Source organism: Tetrahymena thermophila, assembly GCF_000189635.1.
Source record: "Tetrahymena thermophila SB210 genomic scaffold scf_8254373, whole genome shotgun sequence".
In the NCBI taxonomy this organism is placed as follows: Eukaryota; Ciliophora; class Oligohymenophorea; order Hymenostomatida; family Tetrahymenidae; genus Tetrahymena; species Tetrahymena thermophila.
The window spans coordinates 47,453-66,901 of NW_002476157.1; the positions used below are offsets into that span (position 1 = coordinate 47,453).

Here is a 19,449-nt window from a genome sequence, read left to right on the forward strand (position 1 = left end):
ATTTTGATTTTATTCTAATTAAAAACTAAATGAATTTAGTTTAGTTTACTTTTCTTTTCAAAAGCCTATCACCCTGAAATTAAGTACTTGGTTATAATCTTATTATTTTTTTTATTTTTTATGTGAATATATTGATTGGTTTTTAGTCCTCTCTCATTACTTCTAACCTATTATAAATTACCTAATTTTATTGAACTATTTGTAAGTTTTTCATGAACATTTATTGGATTAAAATAAAACAAATTTAAAATAAATATCAAATATTAAAATAATAATTAATTAAAGAGTTATGCAAAATGAATAAAAGTGTTTTTGAAAATAGTATAAATTATTAAAAAAGATAGCAATTATTAATCTTAGAAAAATTTATTTTAATTAAAAAAGAACAAAATAAATAGAAACTTGCCAATTCAATTCTTCTAAAAGTATTCTTTTTTATTTTTCGAATTAATTTTTATTTAATTTTTTTTTGATGTTTCTTTAAATTTTGTTTGTCTAAGAGCAAAAATATATTATTATGTGTTTTTTTTATTTTTTTATGTTGGAAGGTAATTTTGCTCTTCATTTTCCATTATATAAAGAGGCAAATTATTTTATTTAAGAATTTTTAGAATAAAATAAAACACATTTTTGTTATGTAATATTTATTTTTTTTAAAGATAAAATTATTATTTTACATATTCATAAAAAAAGAGGAGAAGAGTTTAATTGTGATACAGAATTTGTTAATTAATTTATTTTTTTACAAATACACATTTTGCAATAACTTAACTGAGATACGTATTTTATCAATCAATATAAATTATAAATTTGTTAAAAGAGTTAATTATATACAAAAATTTTTAATTATTTGTTTTAATCATAAAGAATGAATCTTTATTCAAGCATTTTGTGATTATTTTTGTTTTTTTGATAAATGATGGTGTTAGTAACAGTTTTTATATATCAGATTATTGTTTAATCTTTTAATAATTTAAAAAAGAAAACATTCATTGTGGTTGGTTGCTAGAGCTAGCTTTTGTGTTAATTAGTGACCAAATTATGATGAATTTGCATTTTCACTGCATTTGATATGTTTGAATTTCAGATTTATTGTTGCATTCAGATAGAGTTGAATTGTTTAAATTTTAGTCCTTTCTTATTATTTCAAGAGTATTCTTTTTAAAGCATGGTGAATGATCAATTTTATCTGTCTTTGACAAATCATATTGAGATGATAAAGTTGATTTTACTATATTTTGTTGTGATTTGTATTGAAAAAGCTTTTCTCTGTTTATTTAGTCGTTTCCTATCTCTTGCTCTTCAATATGAAATTAGTTATCACTTGAATCATCTAAGCTTCTATGAAAACCAAGACTCTCTTTCTTTTGGAGAGAGCTATCAATACTCCTATTCATGAGACTCTAGAACATGTTGTATGACTCACGATCAAAAGTTAGAGTGTCTTAATGCTCATGAATTAAAGTACCCTTTTTACTGATTTTCCTTAAATTTGAAGAACTATTCTTTTGCATTCTTAAATCTTAAGAAGGCACATCATCTTTACTTTCATCAGAATCTTATTCTTCTTAATCTTGGCTCTCAATAGAAGCAATAGAATTAGTAACATCAGTATTAATGCTACGTTCAGGATTTTCTTATTGGTTTATAGATTTTTGTTGCTAAATGTTTGAAGGAAGATTTAAAATCATTTCGCTTTGGTAACTTTAAACTCTTTCATGATATTAACTTTCATCATTGTTGTTTATTTTTTTAGAGTCATGAAGATCTTTTATTCCTTTTTATTACATATCTACATTTGTATCATATTAGCTAATTTCTTCTTAATAAGTGTAAGGTTGTTTAGAACTTTAAAGAAGTTACAAACTTTGTTATTTTTCTTATTAGTCAGAATAAGTAATTACATTATCTTAATTGCTTTTAAACTTCTTCAACTAAGAAGTCTACAGATGTTATTTAATTTACATATCAACGGCTGTTTGCCAGTGACTTATCTCATCCTGATTTGCGTTAGTTAACCTAGAATCTTAATCGTACTTAATACTCTTTTTTGATTCCATCTATTCGGTCAAATTATCAGAATTATTCACTTTCTTCAATTAGCTCTCATGCTTAGTAATTGAACTATATTCGCAGTTATCTCTTTCTTCAGGTACAGAAGACAATTCGTGTGGCTACTTTATTTTTATCTAAAGGAGTTTTTCGTGTTCAATCAAAAAATCTTCCTCGTGCCCATAGTAAGAATAGAGCTTGGCATATTCATTATTCCTTTCATAACAATTTAGATATTTAATTGCATATTTGGCAATAGTCTTTTTCTCTATTCTATATGAATCAGCTTTCTTAACGAGGTCATTAATCTTAAGATAGAACTCTGATTGAGGATTGGTTAGTTTTTCTTCATCTTATGTTAGCTAAGTAAAACATTCCATAAAAGAGCAAGGGTCTTCATGAGACATGAATTCCTTTTTAAATATATTTAGAAGAGGGATAAAAAGTTTAATTATAGAAAATATATCATTTGTGATGATATAATCCCAAAATCTCGAGCAAATTTTAACTGGGAAGTTGTAAAGGAAAAGAGTCAGGATCCACTTAGTTAACCAAAACGAATCAGGAATATCATTTTATTCAAAGAAATCCAATAATTCACTACATTACTCCTTGAGAATTTACTTTGCTACAAACTCTAAAAATTTCAAAAGTGGTAATTCATTTTCATAAAGACCCATGAGCATAAAGTCAGGGTGTTCAGCTAGTACCTTGAACATCCAAAATGCTTCGTCTTCTTTAGACCCGTTGATCATTAGTATAAATCCCAAAATAAAGTTCATACCTTGGCAGTAACCCAAGTGAGGATACATGTTACTTATACTAACTAAAACTCTATATTATATAAAATTTATATTTAGAAAAAAGCATGAAGCAAAAAATATAAAACAGATAATTGATTAGCACTGATCTCTATAACTCTAAATTGAGTATTAATAATTATTTTGGTAGTAAATTAAAATTGTAATATAAAAATTATTTATCTATCTTGAGTACTATAAAAAAAAGTAAATATTTTCCCAGATCAATTTAAAAAGATCAATTTATTTATTATTCAATTAAATATTGATTAATACTAAATTGGTTCAGGCAGAAATAAAAATAAAAGAGCTTAACTTTTTTTCTATTTTCAATGAACAGTTGTTAATTTAAGAACGAGAAGAGTAATTTATCTGGAGATTTGAATTACTTTAATGATACATGTAATTGATTGATATTTTCACTTGTAATAAGTACATTTACTGTAACTTAGCTCACTAGACTAAATATGATATTTTTTTATATTAAATATTTTGGTTCTAGTGAAGCAGAGAGTTAGTTATAATAACCCACTTACAAAACTATTTTTTTATTTCTTCTTTTTTTGTCGATTCCTAAATCAATTTAAGCTAAATACATCTAAAAAATACTTCTATTAATTTTATTGATTTATTTGTCTTTTCATTATTATACTAATTCAATTCATATTAATCAATCAATATTTCCCCAAAGCTAATTTTAAGTAAATATTTCAAGCAACAATTATTTCTTTCTTTCAGCTTGAATAAAAAATTTCGAATAGATTTAATTTGCTTATGATTTAAGAATACTAAGTATATTGAATTATTGATTAAGCTCTTGCCATTATTAAATATATTTGTTGACTGGCTTGATTTCTAAGATATTTTATTTTCTCCCATAAAAAATTAATGGATATATATATTGATCTCATATAGAAAAATATATTCTTCATAATTTGTCTTAAAATGTGCAAATTGTAGTTGTTTCCATTAAGGAAAATATATGTAAATTACCTTTTTAAAGGCTTAAATCCAATGATTGTGTCATTATCTCTTGTATATTACTGTTAACTTTTTGTTGCAAAATAAGGCTGTGAAGGGAAAGTTCTATTGATATCCTTTTCTATTTGTACTTCTTCTTTCGATTCTTATTGATTATATTACTAATATAGTTTACACATTTCAGAGAATGCTATATTTGGATTGCTTATTCTCATTAGATGACTTTTCCATGAATTCCATCTGTACTTTATTGGTGGACCTTTTTTAATACATTTCTATAAATCTTCGTGCTTGACATTCTGAAACATTTAAATTTGGAATTTTTAAATAAGAGTTTTTCTTAAGTCATCCTAGTCTATTTATTTTAATCCCTTGCTTTTTGATTTCTTATGCTACTTTATCATATTTTCTTATCCCTTTTTCATAATCTACTAAAAATCTTGCATTCTTTAATGATAACTTATAGCGTTTTATTCGAGAGCAGATCCTCCACAAAAGTAAGCTCCTATCATATTATTCTTGTTAAAGGAATTATCAATGTTAACTTTAGACATAGAACTCACATCTCTTACTTGAATATCACTATTATTGTAGTCCCCTGGTTCTAAAAGTTTAAAAGTAAAATAATAAGTAAAGACAAATATCAAAAATATCAATAACTAAAGTAGTTTAAAAAAGAAGCTTAACAAAATCATAGATAAAATAAAAAAATGGAAATTTCATACAATGATCCTCTGTTTTGATTGAACTCCTTAAGCTCCTTTTCTTGTGATTTTAAGAATTTTCATTGACAATTTCTTTAAAGCAAATGCTGCCCATAGTTCAGTATCAATAGTAATATGAACCTTATTTATCTAGATTTGAGCAAGAATAAATTTTATAAGCAAAAAATCAATTATGAAATTGCTTGTTTTTTGTTAAATAGCTTATTTGTCTAATTATTGGTATTTTGAAAATTTTTTGTTTTTATATCTTTATTAAAAGTATTATCCAGCAAAAACTGAATATTACTGTGGGATGATGATAAAAATTGTTTATTTAATTTTTTTTTTCTTAGTTTCTTCTCTGATTTTTAATCGTGTATTTTTTTATTAATCAAATTAATTTCTTTTGAATTGTATGAAAATTAAACTAATACCTTTTGCGAATAACATATAAAGTGAGTTGGAGAAAAAATTAAATCTATATTAGTAATCAAATCAATTCAATAGAATTTTTTATTATTTTGAATAAAAGCTCATATTTTTTGGCTAAAATAAATCAAATTTTTGTTAAATTTAGTTAGTTATTGATAATATCAACAAATATAGGTAAATAATACTTAATATTTATCAGTATTGCTTTTGTAAATTTTTAAAATATCAATACACTTAAATAGATTAATATTATCAACAAAAATTAATTTTTATACTATTTTATTGAGCAAATAAATATTCTCTAAACAAACTAAAGTATATTTGATAAAGTTCGTTTTTTAATTATTTGAAATAGAAAATTTTTTATAATATTGTAATTTCAACCCATATTGTTTAAGCAATATATAAATTTTAGCACTTTTGTTGAAATTTCTAAGCAATTACTAGATTTATTAATAAATTTTAATTCTGTTTGTAAAAAATAATTAATATCTATTTATTTATAATATCTCTCCTTTTTAAAAATAATCAAATATCTACAATTATTCATCAAATGGCAAAAGACAAGCTTAATTAATCATTTGTTGATGTACTAATAAAAATTTAGCGCTTTATTGATTCTAAATTAATGTGTGGTATTTTTTTTAATTTGAAATATATATCTTTGATTAAATAGGATAAGAAATATAATTGATATTATAGTTTACGAATACACAAACTTCAAAAAAACATCTTCAATTTTATTAATTTTATATGATACTTCCTTAATAATCAGATATTTATTTATTTATATGATGATTGTTCATATAGATTTTTAAAATTTTTAATAATTAATATTTAAAATTAATTTGATAAAATATTTTGCTAATTTTAAATTTTAAAAAATAAATAATAATTTTTTTTTTGTATAAAGCTTTACCAGATAACATACACGCTTAAAAATACTATCAAAGTTCTAAATTGTATTTATTTAATTATTTATGAATGATATTATAAATTTTTAATTTTTATTATAGGCATATTTGTGTTATTCTAGGTTAATGATTTTCATCACTAATTTAATATGATCATGGATCTGGATTATTTATTTTTACTTCGTCTTCAATTTTAATTTATAATATTTTTACTAATTCTGAATTATTTTATTATTAGCTTTAATCAAGTATTAGACCAACTTCATAGTTTGGGTATTTAAATTTATATAAATTCATTTAAGATTGATACCTTATTTCAAAATTTTAAATTAAAAAATTATTTTTAATTATTTTTTATGTAATTCCAGTAATTATAAATAATGAAAATTTATGGCGATATCACCTTAGAATCCTACAGCCCATTATTAAACTCAATCAAAGAACTTTGTAATTTCATAATAATATGTGAATAACAGATGGATAAGAAGTAGGGATTAAAATTTCATTTTGGAAATTAACTATGTAATTTAATTCTATCATCAAAATCAATAAATACTGAAAAATTTAATGTTAAATATTTTTAATTTAACGAAATTTTAGTACCTCCTTTAATCAATAATAATAAGCCTATATTGAGAGTATAAATTATTCTAGCTATTAAAAATATTGATTATTTATTAGATTTATTATCTAATATATTTTGCATTTTTAAAATATTTAAAATTTTGTATCCTTTTATAAATCAAATAATAACCATGTATAATTGAGATTGATACAAATATGCTTATATCAAGATAGTCTAATAAAACCAAATTTGTCAAGTAAAGGTAATTTACTTGCTATTTTTAAGACAAGTAACTTTAAATTTTAAAAAGAACTCATCTGTATTTGGTTTGTAAAGACACAAGTTAAGAATTAATTTATTTATATATTTAGTTAATTTATTTATTAGTGCTTGATTTTGTTAATTTTTAATATTGATTTTTAGAAATTAAAAAATAGTGTTTAAATTAAATTATTCTCTTCTATTTAATAAAAGAAAAATAAAAAAAATAAAATAGTAATTTTTAATATTTATTGTAATAAATAAATTGCTATGCTTTATTTTTATTAGTAATAATAAATGTAATTAAATTACATTTAATATTTTGAAATACCTAAAAATTAGACCAAATACTAGTTTAATAGTTAAATTATAACTATAATTAAAAATCTTAATTTATTGTAACAATTTTTATTTTTTGCTCCAGATACCTAAACTTAATGTTACCAAGATTATGATAATTTATTGTATTTTAGTAATCTTTTATTGAAATTAAACATTTATTTAAATATTTTTTTCTCAAAAAAATGGATTTTAAAGAATATTTAGCTTTAAACTTTCATATTTTGACCTTTAAACTATATTAAAAAATATAAATGTTTGCATGTTTTATGCTACCATTTTGAGGAGCTTATATTATTTTTATGTTAAATTATATGTTTGATGAACAAATCAGCTATCTCTAAATTGATGATTATATGAAAATACTAAGAAATATCTACTAATTAAATTCTTACATCAAATATTTGTGTTTGCTTATCTGAATTTTACATAATAAAAAATGATTTTATAGCTTACTCAAAGTTGAGCATAAATGAAGCAGCAAGTTTGTGTTAGACAGAGTCTAATTTTTAAAAGAAATTTGCATTAATTATGTAATTTTGTTTTACTTATTTTTATTTTGAATTAATGACTACAAATTATTAAATCTATTAAAGATATTTATTTATTTCTTCTTTTTTTTGATTAACTTTTATATCGTTAAGATTAATTAAAACTTGAAATTAACAAACAAGATAAACGAATACATGCTTTTATGCATTTGATAATATTTGTTTGTATTTCTAATGATTATTTAAGTATCACATTTAAGTTAAAAGAAAAGTAAAAATAAAATATATAATTTTCTATTATTTTATTTTCCATTTTGAAATAAGTTTGCATCATTTTTTATCGGAAGGGTGGGAGCGAATATTTTTTTTGAGATATCCTCAGAAGGAACATCTAGCATTTGGCAGAAAAAATTAATTTAATTAGCGCATTTTCATAATAAATTAAATGAAGAGCACAAACATATTTAAATTTTGTCTTATCAAATTTTCTTAAATTTTGATTGATTTTGATAAGAAGCTATCAAAGAATAATTGAGATGAAAAAAAATTTTGATAACATACAGGATAGAGATAAATAATTTAATCAAGCACAAAGTCTGTAAAGAATTTAAGTTAGAATTTGCAAAATTAATAAAAGAGAGGAAGAAGAGTTATTTTAGAAATCGCAGTTGGTTTGCGTAGCTCGTTTGAGCAAGATCATTAAGGATGCAACCTCGATTAAGAATTGACCATGGAATTTTTGCAAGCTGAATTGGCATATAGGATTCTCTCTCAGAGATAGATATGTTAGATATTATAAATGCTAATAGAATGATTTAATTAAATCGATTAATGTCATCATTGATTAGAATTATATTTAATGAATGATTATATCTTCATAACTATTCTTATCTATCTTATACTCTTTAGTGGCTAGATTTTGAGTGATCCAATTATATTTGATGAATCTAATACAGTAATGCAACATAATCCAATATAGCTGTTGATCATCTAATCTGCTCATTTATTCATCCTAGAAAACCTAATGTTTGTTCTGATTATCGATTTCAATCTATATTTTTAGATATTATGCTTTTGATTCCTTCTTTCATCTTTCGCTATTTATCATTTCTGTTTGAAGGAAATATCTACCTCTTAATGCAAAAACAATAACAAAAACCTTTTATTTATTCATTTTATATTAGCTATTCCAAAAAATCACCACTTTAATGACAATTTCATCAGATTTTTCTAAAGTTTTATAGCCAAAAATTTGAATTTTTAATTTATAAAAACAATTATTCTAAAATTTTTCTAAGTCCCTTTGAGTTAATCATAATTTACTAATCGGATCTATTTTCTCTAATTCAATTTTGTTTAAAAACAATTTTAATTTTACTAGCACCATTTTTTTTAACAATAATTAAATTCTAAAATTAATGAAAAAAAAAAGCTGAACAAAAGTTTGAATTTCTTAAATTGGAATATATTAATATCTCTTTTCAAGATATTTTATTTATTCAAAGTCAACCTTTCTTTTTGATTGCTTGTTTGTGGCAGGTAATAAATTTTTTATTCAAGCTATCTAAAATATCCTCTATAGTGGAAAAGGTTAATAAAGCAAACAAAATCAACCAACTTAGTAGGATATAAGTATTAAAAGTTCTTATTCAATTTGTTTATATTTTGATAAAAAGGAGTATTAAAGAAATTAAATTATTTTTGCTCAGAGAAGTAGTTCCCCTCCCTAGCTTGCTCATAAAAAAACTTGCTTTTTATTGATTTTTACAATAGAAATGTATTATCATTTAGAGAAATATCAATCTTCTTTAAGTATTATTAATCGCCATGAGATTTGCTTCTCAGTAAAAAAAAAAAAAAACATAATCAATTCTCCAAAATAAAATAAAAAGTAAAATTAAATATTGATAGGGATGCTTATATAATTGATAATTTACTTGTGAATATTATTTGATGTTGTTAAATAAGTTCTTCTATTAGGGAAAAGAAAAATTAAAATTATCTCTCACTTTTGAAATGTGTGGCTTGATTTGCTGTTTAGAGTTTTTAATTAATTAAAAAATATTTATTAGAAATTGGTTCTTCCTTAAGTAGCTTAGAAAATAAAAAATGAGTTACTAAAAAAAAAAACTTGATCTTATTTTTTGACTTAATTAATTAAATAAATAAATAAATCTTTTTTAGATTATTAGCTTTGTATTATCTTTAGAATAAAAGTATTTTAGGGATTAATTATCCTTTAAAAGCTTTTGTACAAATAAAACAATTTCAGTGTTTATTTGCTTAAAGTAAGTAAAATAATTGCTAATTTTCTGCTTTTGTGATAAATACTTATTACCATATTCTTTGTTCTAGCTAGCTGTTTATGAGTTTTTTAAAATTTAGTTTTTTGCTTTTTTTAATTGAGATTATGAATTAATGAATGAATGAATGTATAATAAATTATACTTAGCAAACTTAAATTGGCTTAAAAATTGATTATATTTCTAAAATATAGTTACTTATTAAAATGTTAGTGAAAATCTTTTAGCTATTTTAGAAAAAGAATAATAATTTAATAAATTAATCGTTTACTTGTTTAATAACTTTTATAATTAAAGCAAGCTAACTAAAAACAGTACTTAAATTGATAAAGTCATTTTAGAAATATGGCCAAGGTCTTAGAAAGCAAAAAAAGTAACAAATTTATTCAATATTCAGCAATTTAAACCCCTTAAAGTCACTCTGACCAACATTTTAAGCTATTTTTGACTAGAGTAAGTGGACTTTTCAGTTGGCAAATGCTTTTGCTTGGCTCATAAAACTAGATAAGAATTTTTTTTACTAGATAAATTTTATCTGTATCAACTAAACACTCCTTTATAATAATATCATTATTTTCATTAGAAAAGGTAAATATCAATAAAGTAATGAAAAAAACTAAATTTGGTCAAGAAGAAATAAATGAAAAAGAGGAAGTCTACTACAACTCCGACTCCGAATCTAATATGGAAAACAACCAATCCAATACTAATCAATAAATTAATTCTGATTAATAACCAGCATCGTGCGATAATTAATCAAATAATTAAATCTACCAAGATAGCCCTAAATCGACTAAGCAAAAAGCAAGCTCATAAAGCGAGCTCGATGAGTAAAATCCTCGATTAGAACAGCCAATTACAAAATAACGCAAAAAAAACAGCAAAAACAGCAGTAATGCTCAAGTGTCAAAGACAATTAGCAAAAAAAATAATCAAAAATAATTAAAAAAATCAAAATAATAGAGGGGGGATCAATGCTTTTTTGTAAAAAAAGATGATCATCATGATGATGATGGTAAATAATCTAAATTAGAATCTTTTTCAAGATTATGACAAAATATTTTTTTAAAAAAGAGAGGCTAACTGAAGACAACTTGTAGATTACACAAAAAAACATGCAAAATGTGATTGATAAGGTTAAATAGTATTTAAATGAAATGTTCGATTCTGAATTCTTTGAAGAAGTTGCCGAAATTGTGAACCGCTCTATTTTTGAAAAAAAATATACAATTTTCATTGAAGATATAAAGCAGTTTACTGCATTTCTACTTTAGACTTCTAACCTTAAGGTAGATCGCATCAGCAACTACTTCAATAACCCCTTTTTACAATTTTCAAATATTATTTCAATAGAATTATTTTTTTTTATCTCTTCTTGTCTTGCATCTAAAATCTAAAATCTCCATGAGCTTTCTAATTTACTCACAAAAAAAATAAACTCAGATTAAATTGAGTATTCCTCTTTTTCTGAGATTTCATCCTAATCCTAATAGCTAATATAGAATCCTGAATTAATTAAGTCTAATTATTTGGACTTTTTTAGTGACTACATCTTTGATTTTTATAACAAAACAATATTAATTAATCCATCCTATCTTGAAAGAAGTCAGCCATGTTTTTCACAAAAAGAGTAATTACCTTATTTCTTGACTAACTAAAGTTTTAGTAGTATACAGATACATGAAAAAAAGGTAGATAAGGTTTCTTTTAAGCTTTTAAGAGATTAAATCCTTCTCAAAAAACCAGTATTCAGTTGCTCAGGAACTCAATTAAAATCCTCTCCAACTTCTATTCCCGATTTACTCTATGATAAATAAATTAATAATCTAAAAATTGAATAAGAAGAGGAAGCTGAAGAAAATGATAAAAATGGTACCATAGAAGATACAAAATAATATAGCTTCAACTATAACCCAAAAACTCTTTAGCTCGTATCCATTCAATAAGTAGAATTAAATTCTGAAAATATATATAATGGTAAAGTCCACTCGAAATCTAAATAGAATAAAAAAATTTCCACTTAAGAGGTTTTTTAAATTGACATATCTAACCCGAATCCAAATAACATATAATAAATAATCTTCTAAGATACTAATGATACAATATATACTGTACTACTCAAGTAAATTTCATTCTTTAATTAATTAACAAATTTGTCTTTGGATTTTTTTTTAATTTATCATTTTTTTTCCCCCAATTAATCCTGTTGCTAGAATAAAAACAAATCTTCTTAATTATTAATTAAATTTGTAAAATTGAACAATCCATTATTTTTCTTACTTATTATTTATTTCATTTTTATTAAAATAGTTCAGTAAATAAATGAATAATTTTGTACTAATTTACATATTTAGAATTGCTTTTTTTCAATTAATTTATTTATTGTATTTTAAAAAATAGAATTTACAACAAATACAGGCCATTAACAAATATTAAGTTAGATGAGATGGAATCATTTTAGTTAAGAGCATACTCAGAAATAGTATATTCAATGTGCATATCAACTTTCTAAAAGGCTCTTTTAGAAGAATTCAAAACAGACATCACTCGTCTGAAGAATAATTATAGTATATTAGAATAGCTTTTCAAAGATGTATTAAATTTACTTACTTAAAGTATTGTGGTAATAAAGAAGTTATAAATTCAAACTGAAATAATTGTCTAAAGACACTCACTGTAAAAGAAAAAACATTGTAACTTTTGCTTAGTTTGCAAATATAATAATGAAAATAAAGACGAGATGAAAACAAATGAAGAGTTTAAAAACGAAGATAATATAATGCTTAACGAGTAAGAATAAAATTCAAAGACAAAGAAAACAAAATATGAATGTATGATTTGCTCTTGTTATTATAAGAGAACTATTTCTGTTTGTGTTGATAAATGTGATGAAGAGTTCCACAAAAATCCGACTAAATATGTTGTGGGAAGATCTAAAAAAAAGAAATATTCAAACACAGAAAACATGCTAAATAAAATTGATCAAGTAGGAGTAGGTAAAACTCTTGAGTAGCTTGATTAAACTGAAAAAATATTAGAAGAAGTAGTAAGTAAAGTTAAGCATGATAGAATAATTGCTATTGATAGCATTAATAAGCCATAAAATGATTTAAAAAGTAAAAAATACAGAAAAAAATATGAGTATAAAATGAACAATTAAAACAATTAAATTTACCTAAATGAAGTTATGGATAAAGTGCTACTAAGACTACCAGATTAGCTATTTGATCCAGATATTTAAGAAGAAAAAGATGAAAACCATCATCCAAATAGTTAAAATGATTCAGAAGATGCAGACCCTTATTTACACCTTTAAGACGAATAAATTAAGCAAAATTAATTAATTCTTAATTTAAGCTAGGTACCAAAAATAGAACATCAATTTATTGTCAAATAAGAAAAAATAGAATGAAAATAATCAATTAATTAAATTAATAAAATTTACTGATAACTAAATAAAATAAATCAATCAATCAATCAACAATCCATTTAATTAAATACAAATACTAAGATAAAAAAATATGAATAAACAAATGTCAATTAAATTGAAAATTTTTGAGAATTATGAAATTAATAAATTTATTCTATATAAAATATATTGTTTATATCTATACAATTTAATGAAAATTATATTAATAAATCTATTTATTTGTTTTAAAAATAACTAACTAACTAACAACTAGCTGATTTGAGATAGTGAATACATTTCTTTTTTTTATTTTTGGTTATTAAAAATGTAAAAATAAATAATTTCTTTTCAAGTTTTAAATTGAAATTTGTAAAAATAATTCTTTTTTTATCAATTTGAAAATTATTTATTGAGTAAAGATAATTTTTATGAATAAAAAAGCATACCATTTATTTTCTTGATTATCTAATTCATAAAAATAAATTTAAAGGTTTTTTTTACTCGTTCGTTTCATAGTTTTAAGTCATAAATTGTGTTTGTTTTTAAAAGATTTAATAATTTTATTTATGGTAATTAGCTAATGATTTTCATTAAATATCTTTTCATAAATTTTTGTCTGTTTGAAAGTAGTAGATAAAGATTATTTTTACTTATAATTTTTACATTAAAAAAAAATTTAAAGAAAAATGATAATAAATATATAAGAGTTAATTTATAAAAATAAAAATTACTTTACTATAAACATTTTTATTTTTTTAATTAAAAAAATAAAATATAAAATCACTCAATCAATATTCTTAATTGTCTTTGATTTCTCCAATAATAGCAAATATTTTTTCATCATCATTTTCTTCAATAGTTGGGACTATATTATACTACTGATTGGTATTCATATGCTCATTATTAAAAGCTGTATTATTATCAAATTAAGTTTCATCATTTTATGCAAATAATGTTTTTATGTGAGATTGTGAGTAATTATATTTATTTCTATCTTGTTCTTGCAAATAAAAAGGCCAAGTCTCATAGTTTAAGTCATAATTTTAATAAGAATATCCTATTTAGGTATTGTTATTTTGTAAAAGCATTTAATTTTAATAGTATTATTACTATTATTATTGTTACTATAATTATTATTACTATTATTATTATTATTATTATTATTCATTATTAAATTGATATTAATCTTGTATATTCATAAATTATTCTTCCCTATAGGAAGATTATTAATTAAAGTTTGTCTAAAAATAATTATAGTTAGTTTTATTAGAAGATAGATCTTCTGAAAAGCATAAACGCTAGTAATTAGTGGTAGTATCACTACTTTAATTCATATCTGATGTTAATTATGGTAAGGGAGTACTAGGATATTAATATTAACTCTGTTAATTAGAGCTTTAAAAAGTTTCTACGATATTAGTCTAATCTGAAAGGACTTAAAAATTATTTTAAATACTAGCTTATTTCTGTTTATTTTCTAACTTTTCAGTCATTTTTCTTTATTTTCTTTTTGGTTATCTTTTTTAGTTTTAATGACCTTATTGATTAGATTCATCTACAAAATTTTATTAAATATTTATTGAGTTTTGGTTACAGTTATTTTCTCTTTTATTAGTAAATATATCCCTATTAATATTATTTTAACTCTTCAAGGATAATTAATCATTTTAATATGTGTTTTTGTTTTAAAAAATTATCTAATTAGATTCTATTAAATTATTTTTTCCAGTAAATTATTGTTGAATATTCGAATTTATTTGATTATCTTTTTGTGGTTTAGTAAATAAATTGTACTAAAATTATTAATTTTAGTGTTTGTCTTATTTATTAGTTTAGTATTGGCTTATAACATTTTATTATTTTAGTTATAAAGTGTTTTGAGTAGGTTATTGATAATATTAATGTTAACCCTCAAAGCTTTTTTGACCAAACTATTCTTAATTTCCAAAACTATTTTGACTAAATTCTTAAATATTGTTCCTAATTAAATAATTATTTTAGAATAATTCACCAGCATTCTTTGCTTGATTAGCAAATTCTTTCTTTTAAAATTAAACTTTAACTAGATTTGAAGAGCTCTATGAAGGCAATTATTTTTCATAATTAAGTTGTTATTATTGCTAAAATGAATTAGTATTAATACTTAATTTTTCTATTTTAGGAATCAATTAATCGCCATTTAAATCTTAATTTAACTGCTAATTTATTTTTATTAAATTTTTTTGTTACAGATCTTAAAATTCATTTTTGTTTTTTTTAATTTATTTTTGTTATAAAATTGTAGATCCTTCAGGTGAAGCTTCATCTACTTATTAGATTTTCTATTTTTGATTATCTATTTTATTACTAATTTAATTATTTTCAGTATTTGACTAAATTAATTGACTCTTTTGACGAGTAATTATATTACTCTATGTTGTATTCCTTAAAGAAGAAGTTGAATCCTAAAGATTTTCATTTTAGGTTACACTTGAATTTTCTTTTCTTTTAAAACGTTTTATTACTTACTCCTCTTCAAAATCACTTACAGTTTCTTCATCTTCATCATCTTCATTTTCTTTTTTTAATTTTTTTTAGGTCTTTTTTTATTTATTTTGCAGTTTTTATTTAATATTTTTGTTTTAGCAAACTTAATTTTGCTAATTCAAAATAATTTAATCTCTTTTAATATTCTCTAGATTCTGAAATTAATTTAAAGATGAGCCTTTATTTATACTGTTAAATCTGATTTCTTCATTATTTGATGCTTTATTTTTCTCATTCTGATCTATAAATTTACTTATAGGTGGGCTATTAAGTGCCTATTTAATTAGTAAAAATATTTTTTAAAATAACTTATTTAGTAGAAATTAAATTTACTTTAAAATTGTTTTTGTTTGTTTTGTTGACAAATTGTTGCTTATAAGGAAGAAAATTGCAAGGAAAAACTATAAAATTGTAAGAAAGTTCATCCGCTAAAGAGTTATAAGGAAAATAAAAGCTGTCAAGTTAACTTTAGTTTAAAAACATTGTAGGATTCATTCCTTAACACCTTAAAATGACATTGTCCCTAAAAAGATTATTGTAGTTAGCAAACAAGGAGTTTCTTAATTAACTAGAAATAAAAGGTAGTTTTTAAACATGTTACCCATCTTTTTTAAGCTCTGCGCTATTAGCTACTTTTTATTTAATTGAAGACAACTTGTTCACAGATTATGACATTTGAAACAAACAACTTTAATTCTTTAGGTTTTTTTTGAGAACAAGAGAGTGAGTCTTTTGTTATTTGTTTTTTAATTGATTTGATTCTTAATTTATTATTTTTTTTAATATTACTTTTAATTAAATCTTGTTTTATCAAGTTTTTTTTAAACAGATATTTTTGATCACTATTTTTCAATTTTTAATTATTTTTCCTTTTTAATTAAATCAAGGTATCTTCTGGTATCCAAATTCTAAAAATCAAAGAGTAATTAATTTAAAAGTATCTTTGATTTATACGGTATATTTTGAAAATTATATAAGAGAGACAAAGCTTGTATTTTTTTTTTTTTGTAAGTTAGTTATATTTATAATTAAAAAAAATGTTAGTTAATCCAATTAACCTTTTTGATAAAAATTTTAATTTATCAAAAATATATCCTAGCACAAAATCAAACGTATTCCTAATATGAAAAATGTTTTAATTAAAAAACACTATTGTACTTGTCTAAGTATTTCAATATTCATCTAAAATTACTAAGAAAATAAATTAAAGTACTTCAATTATAAAATTTAAAATATTTTTTATATTTTCTAAAAAATTAACGAAATTCATTTTTAAATTAAATTTCAAAAGTTGAATGGAAGGAAGCAAGAAAAAATAAATAAATTTGATATTTTTAAATTTATTTTTCATACAAATACATTAATACAATTTATTAAATATATTAATTAGTCAAGCAATCAATCAGTTTTTTTCATAAGATTTATTGTTTATTTCTTAATTTGTTAAAATTTCAAAAGAATTAGATAATCATTTGAAAATTCTTATTACTCTACTAAATTTTCTAATTTTATTTACACAATTCTGAATTAATTCTATTTACTCTTTTTAAAACTTTTTTGATTAAAATTCACCAAAAATTTTTAAGATATTTATTAAGTTGAAATAACTATTGATTTTTTTACAGACAGACACAAGCACTTTTTATTTACTAGTGAGAGAGACTCTTATAAAAAAAATATATTTTTTTAAATTTCAAGATAAACAATGAAAATAGAAGAAGATATTTTGAATAATTTAAATTAAAAATGAGGTGTTTTGTTATTATTGTTGTTATTATTTTATGAACTTTACTTAGATGATAGAGGAGAACAATATTGTTATTTTTTCACTCTTTCTTTTTCATATTTAACTTCTTTTAGAAATATTTTCTGATATATTATTTACATTTGAAATCTTTCTTTATTTATATAATAATTTGGCATCACGCTTACTTAAGAAGAGCTGTTCTGAATTTTTGATATTCATCTATTGAATTTCTTTATCAAACAATTCCTCATCACTATCTTCTTCTATTTTTTCCATACGATTCCATTAGCCAGAGGTTTCGAATTATTATTTCTAAGTACGCTTAATATTTGCCTTTTTCTTCTAAATGCTATGATTTGGATGGTTCGAAGAATTTGGTCTACTTTAAGTTCTATGAGGTTTGTTATTTTAGCTTTTAATTTGATTTTAATGATGGTTATGATTATGATGATGTTATTGCTACAGTTAATTTTAATTTTAATGCTAATTTTTTTTCTAGGTATGATGAGCTTGTCTTTCTTAATCCTCTTCACCTTTCTTATTAGATATTGAATTCGAAGTAGAATTCATTTAGTTAGATTTTTCATGCTTAGAGTTTTTAGGTGAGTCAGTTTCACTACCAATTTGATTTTGACTTGAAATATTACTGGAAGTATCATTAATTTTTTTGTTTTACACATTCTGGTTGGTGTCTGAGCTATAGTAGCTAAAATAATCGTCTTGATCGTCTACATCAAGTAGTTTAGATTGCATTTAAGATAATTCATCTTTACTCTCATCACAGCACTCCCCACTTTGCTGCTCTTAATAAATTTAAGTTTTTGAAAGCGATACTCTATTTTTTATGGCATCAAGAATTCTTTTGTCACTTAAAAAAATGATCATAGTGAAAAATCCTTGAGAGCAAGTCAAAACTAAGGAAATATCTGTTAGAAATGTATTTCCTTCTCCACCAAAAGTTATGATTGTCCTATTTATAGTGCCAGCAAACCAACAAATTATCCAAAGACAGGGGTAATACAAAAACCTTCTAATAACAAAGTAAGTTTCTGTGTTTGCAATATCAAGATCTTTTAGCATTTTCATAGTTCTTAAAATGAGAATAAAATTTAAGAAAATACATACCCATAAAGGAAAGTAAAATAAACCCCACACTTATAGCAGCTCAGCTACTCTTCCTAAATTATCAGTAATCCAGCAAACACCATTAGCCCTCCCAAAAGACCCAGTTATAAAAGGGATTACACTTAGAACTAAAGGTATTACAAACCCTAAAAATATAAAGACTTTTTCTCTCTTTGCCATGTTCTTAATTTTATTCTTTACTGTATCGTGAATAGTCAAAGAAAGGATAGTTATCCATATTAGCATACACTCAGAAGTGTAAGTAGAGATAAATGCTTAAATCATACATAATGGATTCATACTATCGTTTTCATATGAGTTATTTATATCTAAAATAAACTCAAAAAACGCCTAAAAAGAATAAATTGTATTCGACATCCCTACATACATAATCATTTTATTACCAAAAGTCTTCAATTCTGGAAGTCTGTAATAGCAAAATATTATGATGGTCCCGCCAATAATAGATATTGAGCAAGAAATCATTCCAAATATATTAATTAGATACAAACTCATGACTAATCTAAAACTAAATATTCTTAATGCTCAATGAAAGTAGAATATGTGAATTAGTGTCCAACAATGATTGATTAATTTATTGTCTATAAACTAAAGCGCTTATTTTGTTACCGCTTAGCTGTTCCTTTATAAAATAAATACAAGGGAAAATATTTGCTTCAATTAGCTTACTTGCTTGTAAAATTATTAAGCCTCTTAAATTACTAATTTCTCTACAAATTTGTTTTATGTTTTTATTCCCAACCACACTCTAAATATTAATTAATATATCTATTTATTAA

The 19,449-nt window shown here is 22.4% G+C and overlaps 5 protein-coding genes across 5 annotated transcripts; 1 reads left to right on the top strand and 4 right to left on the bottom strand. All coding sequences in view use genetic code 6, as the record gives it.

Annotated features, from left to right (window-relative positions):
• Window positions 1–1,058: 1,058 nt before the first annotated feature.
• TTHERM_00237430 (rab-GTPase-TBC domain protein) lies at window positions 1,059–4,652 on the bottom strand (the record flags this gene model as incomplete). Its single annotated transcript, XM_001024773.3, has 3 exons — window positions 1,059–2,886; window positions 3,846–4,437; window positions 4,559–4,652. 3 exons carry the CDS (start codon window positions 4,650–4,652, stop codon window positions 1,059–1,061), a joined length of 2,514 nt encoding a protein of 837 aa, XP_001024773.2.
• A 3,470-nt stretch (window positions 4,653–8,122) lies between these two features.
• On the bottom strand, window positions 8,123–8,542 carry TTHERM_00237459 (hypothetical protein; the record flags this gene model as incomplete). The annotated part of the gene is made up of 1 exon (XM_001470976.1): window positions 8,123–8,542. One exon carries the CDS (start codon window positions 8,540–8,542, stop codon window positions 8,123–8,125), a length of 420 nt encoding a protein of 139 aa, XP_001471026.1.
• Window positions 8,543–10,187: 1,645 nt separating this feature from the next.
• Window positions 10,188–13,254, top strand: TTHERM_00237460 (hypothetical protein; the record flags this gene model as incomplete). The annotated part of the gene is made up of 3 exons (XM_001024776.3): window positions 10,188–10,857; window positions 10,917–11,964; window positions 12,243–13,254. 3 exons carry the CDS (start codon window positions 10,188–10,190, stop codon window positions 13,252–13,254), a joined length of 2,730 nt encoding a protein of 909 aa, XP_001024776.2.
• A 785-nt stretch (window positions 13,255–14,039) lies between these two features.
• TTHERM_00237470 (hypothetical protein) lies at window positions 14,040–16,569 on the bottom strand (the record flags this gene model as incomplete). The annotated part of the gene is made up of 2 exons (XM_001024777.4): window positions 16,111–16,569; window positions 14,040–16,052 (listed from the first exon to the last, which is right to left on the bottom strand). Exons 1-2 carry the CDS (start codon window positions 16,450–16,452, stop codon window positions 14,040–14,042), a joined length of 2,355 nt encoding a protein of 784 aa, XP_001024777.3. The 5' UTR covers window positions 16,453–16,569.
• Window positions 16,570–17,617: 1,048 nt separating this feature from the next.
• TTHERM_00237480 (7 transmembrane receptor secretin family protein) lies at window positions 17,618–19,045 on the bottom strand (the record flags this gene model as incomplete). The annotated part of the gene is made up of 1 exon (XM_001024778.2): window positions 17,618–19,045. The coding sequence occupies one exon, from the start codon at window positions 19,043–19,045 to the stop codon at window positions 17,618–17,620; it is 1,428 nt and encodes a 475-aa protein (XP_001024778.2).
• Window positions 19,046–19,449: the final 404 nt, after the last annotated feature.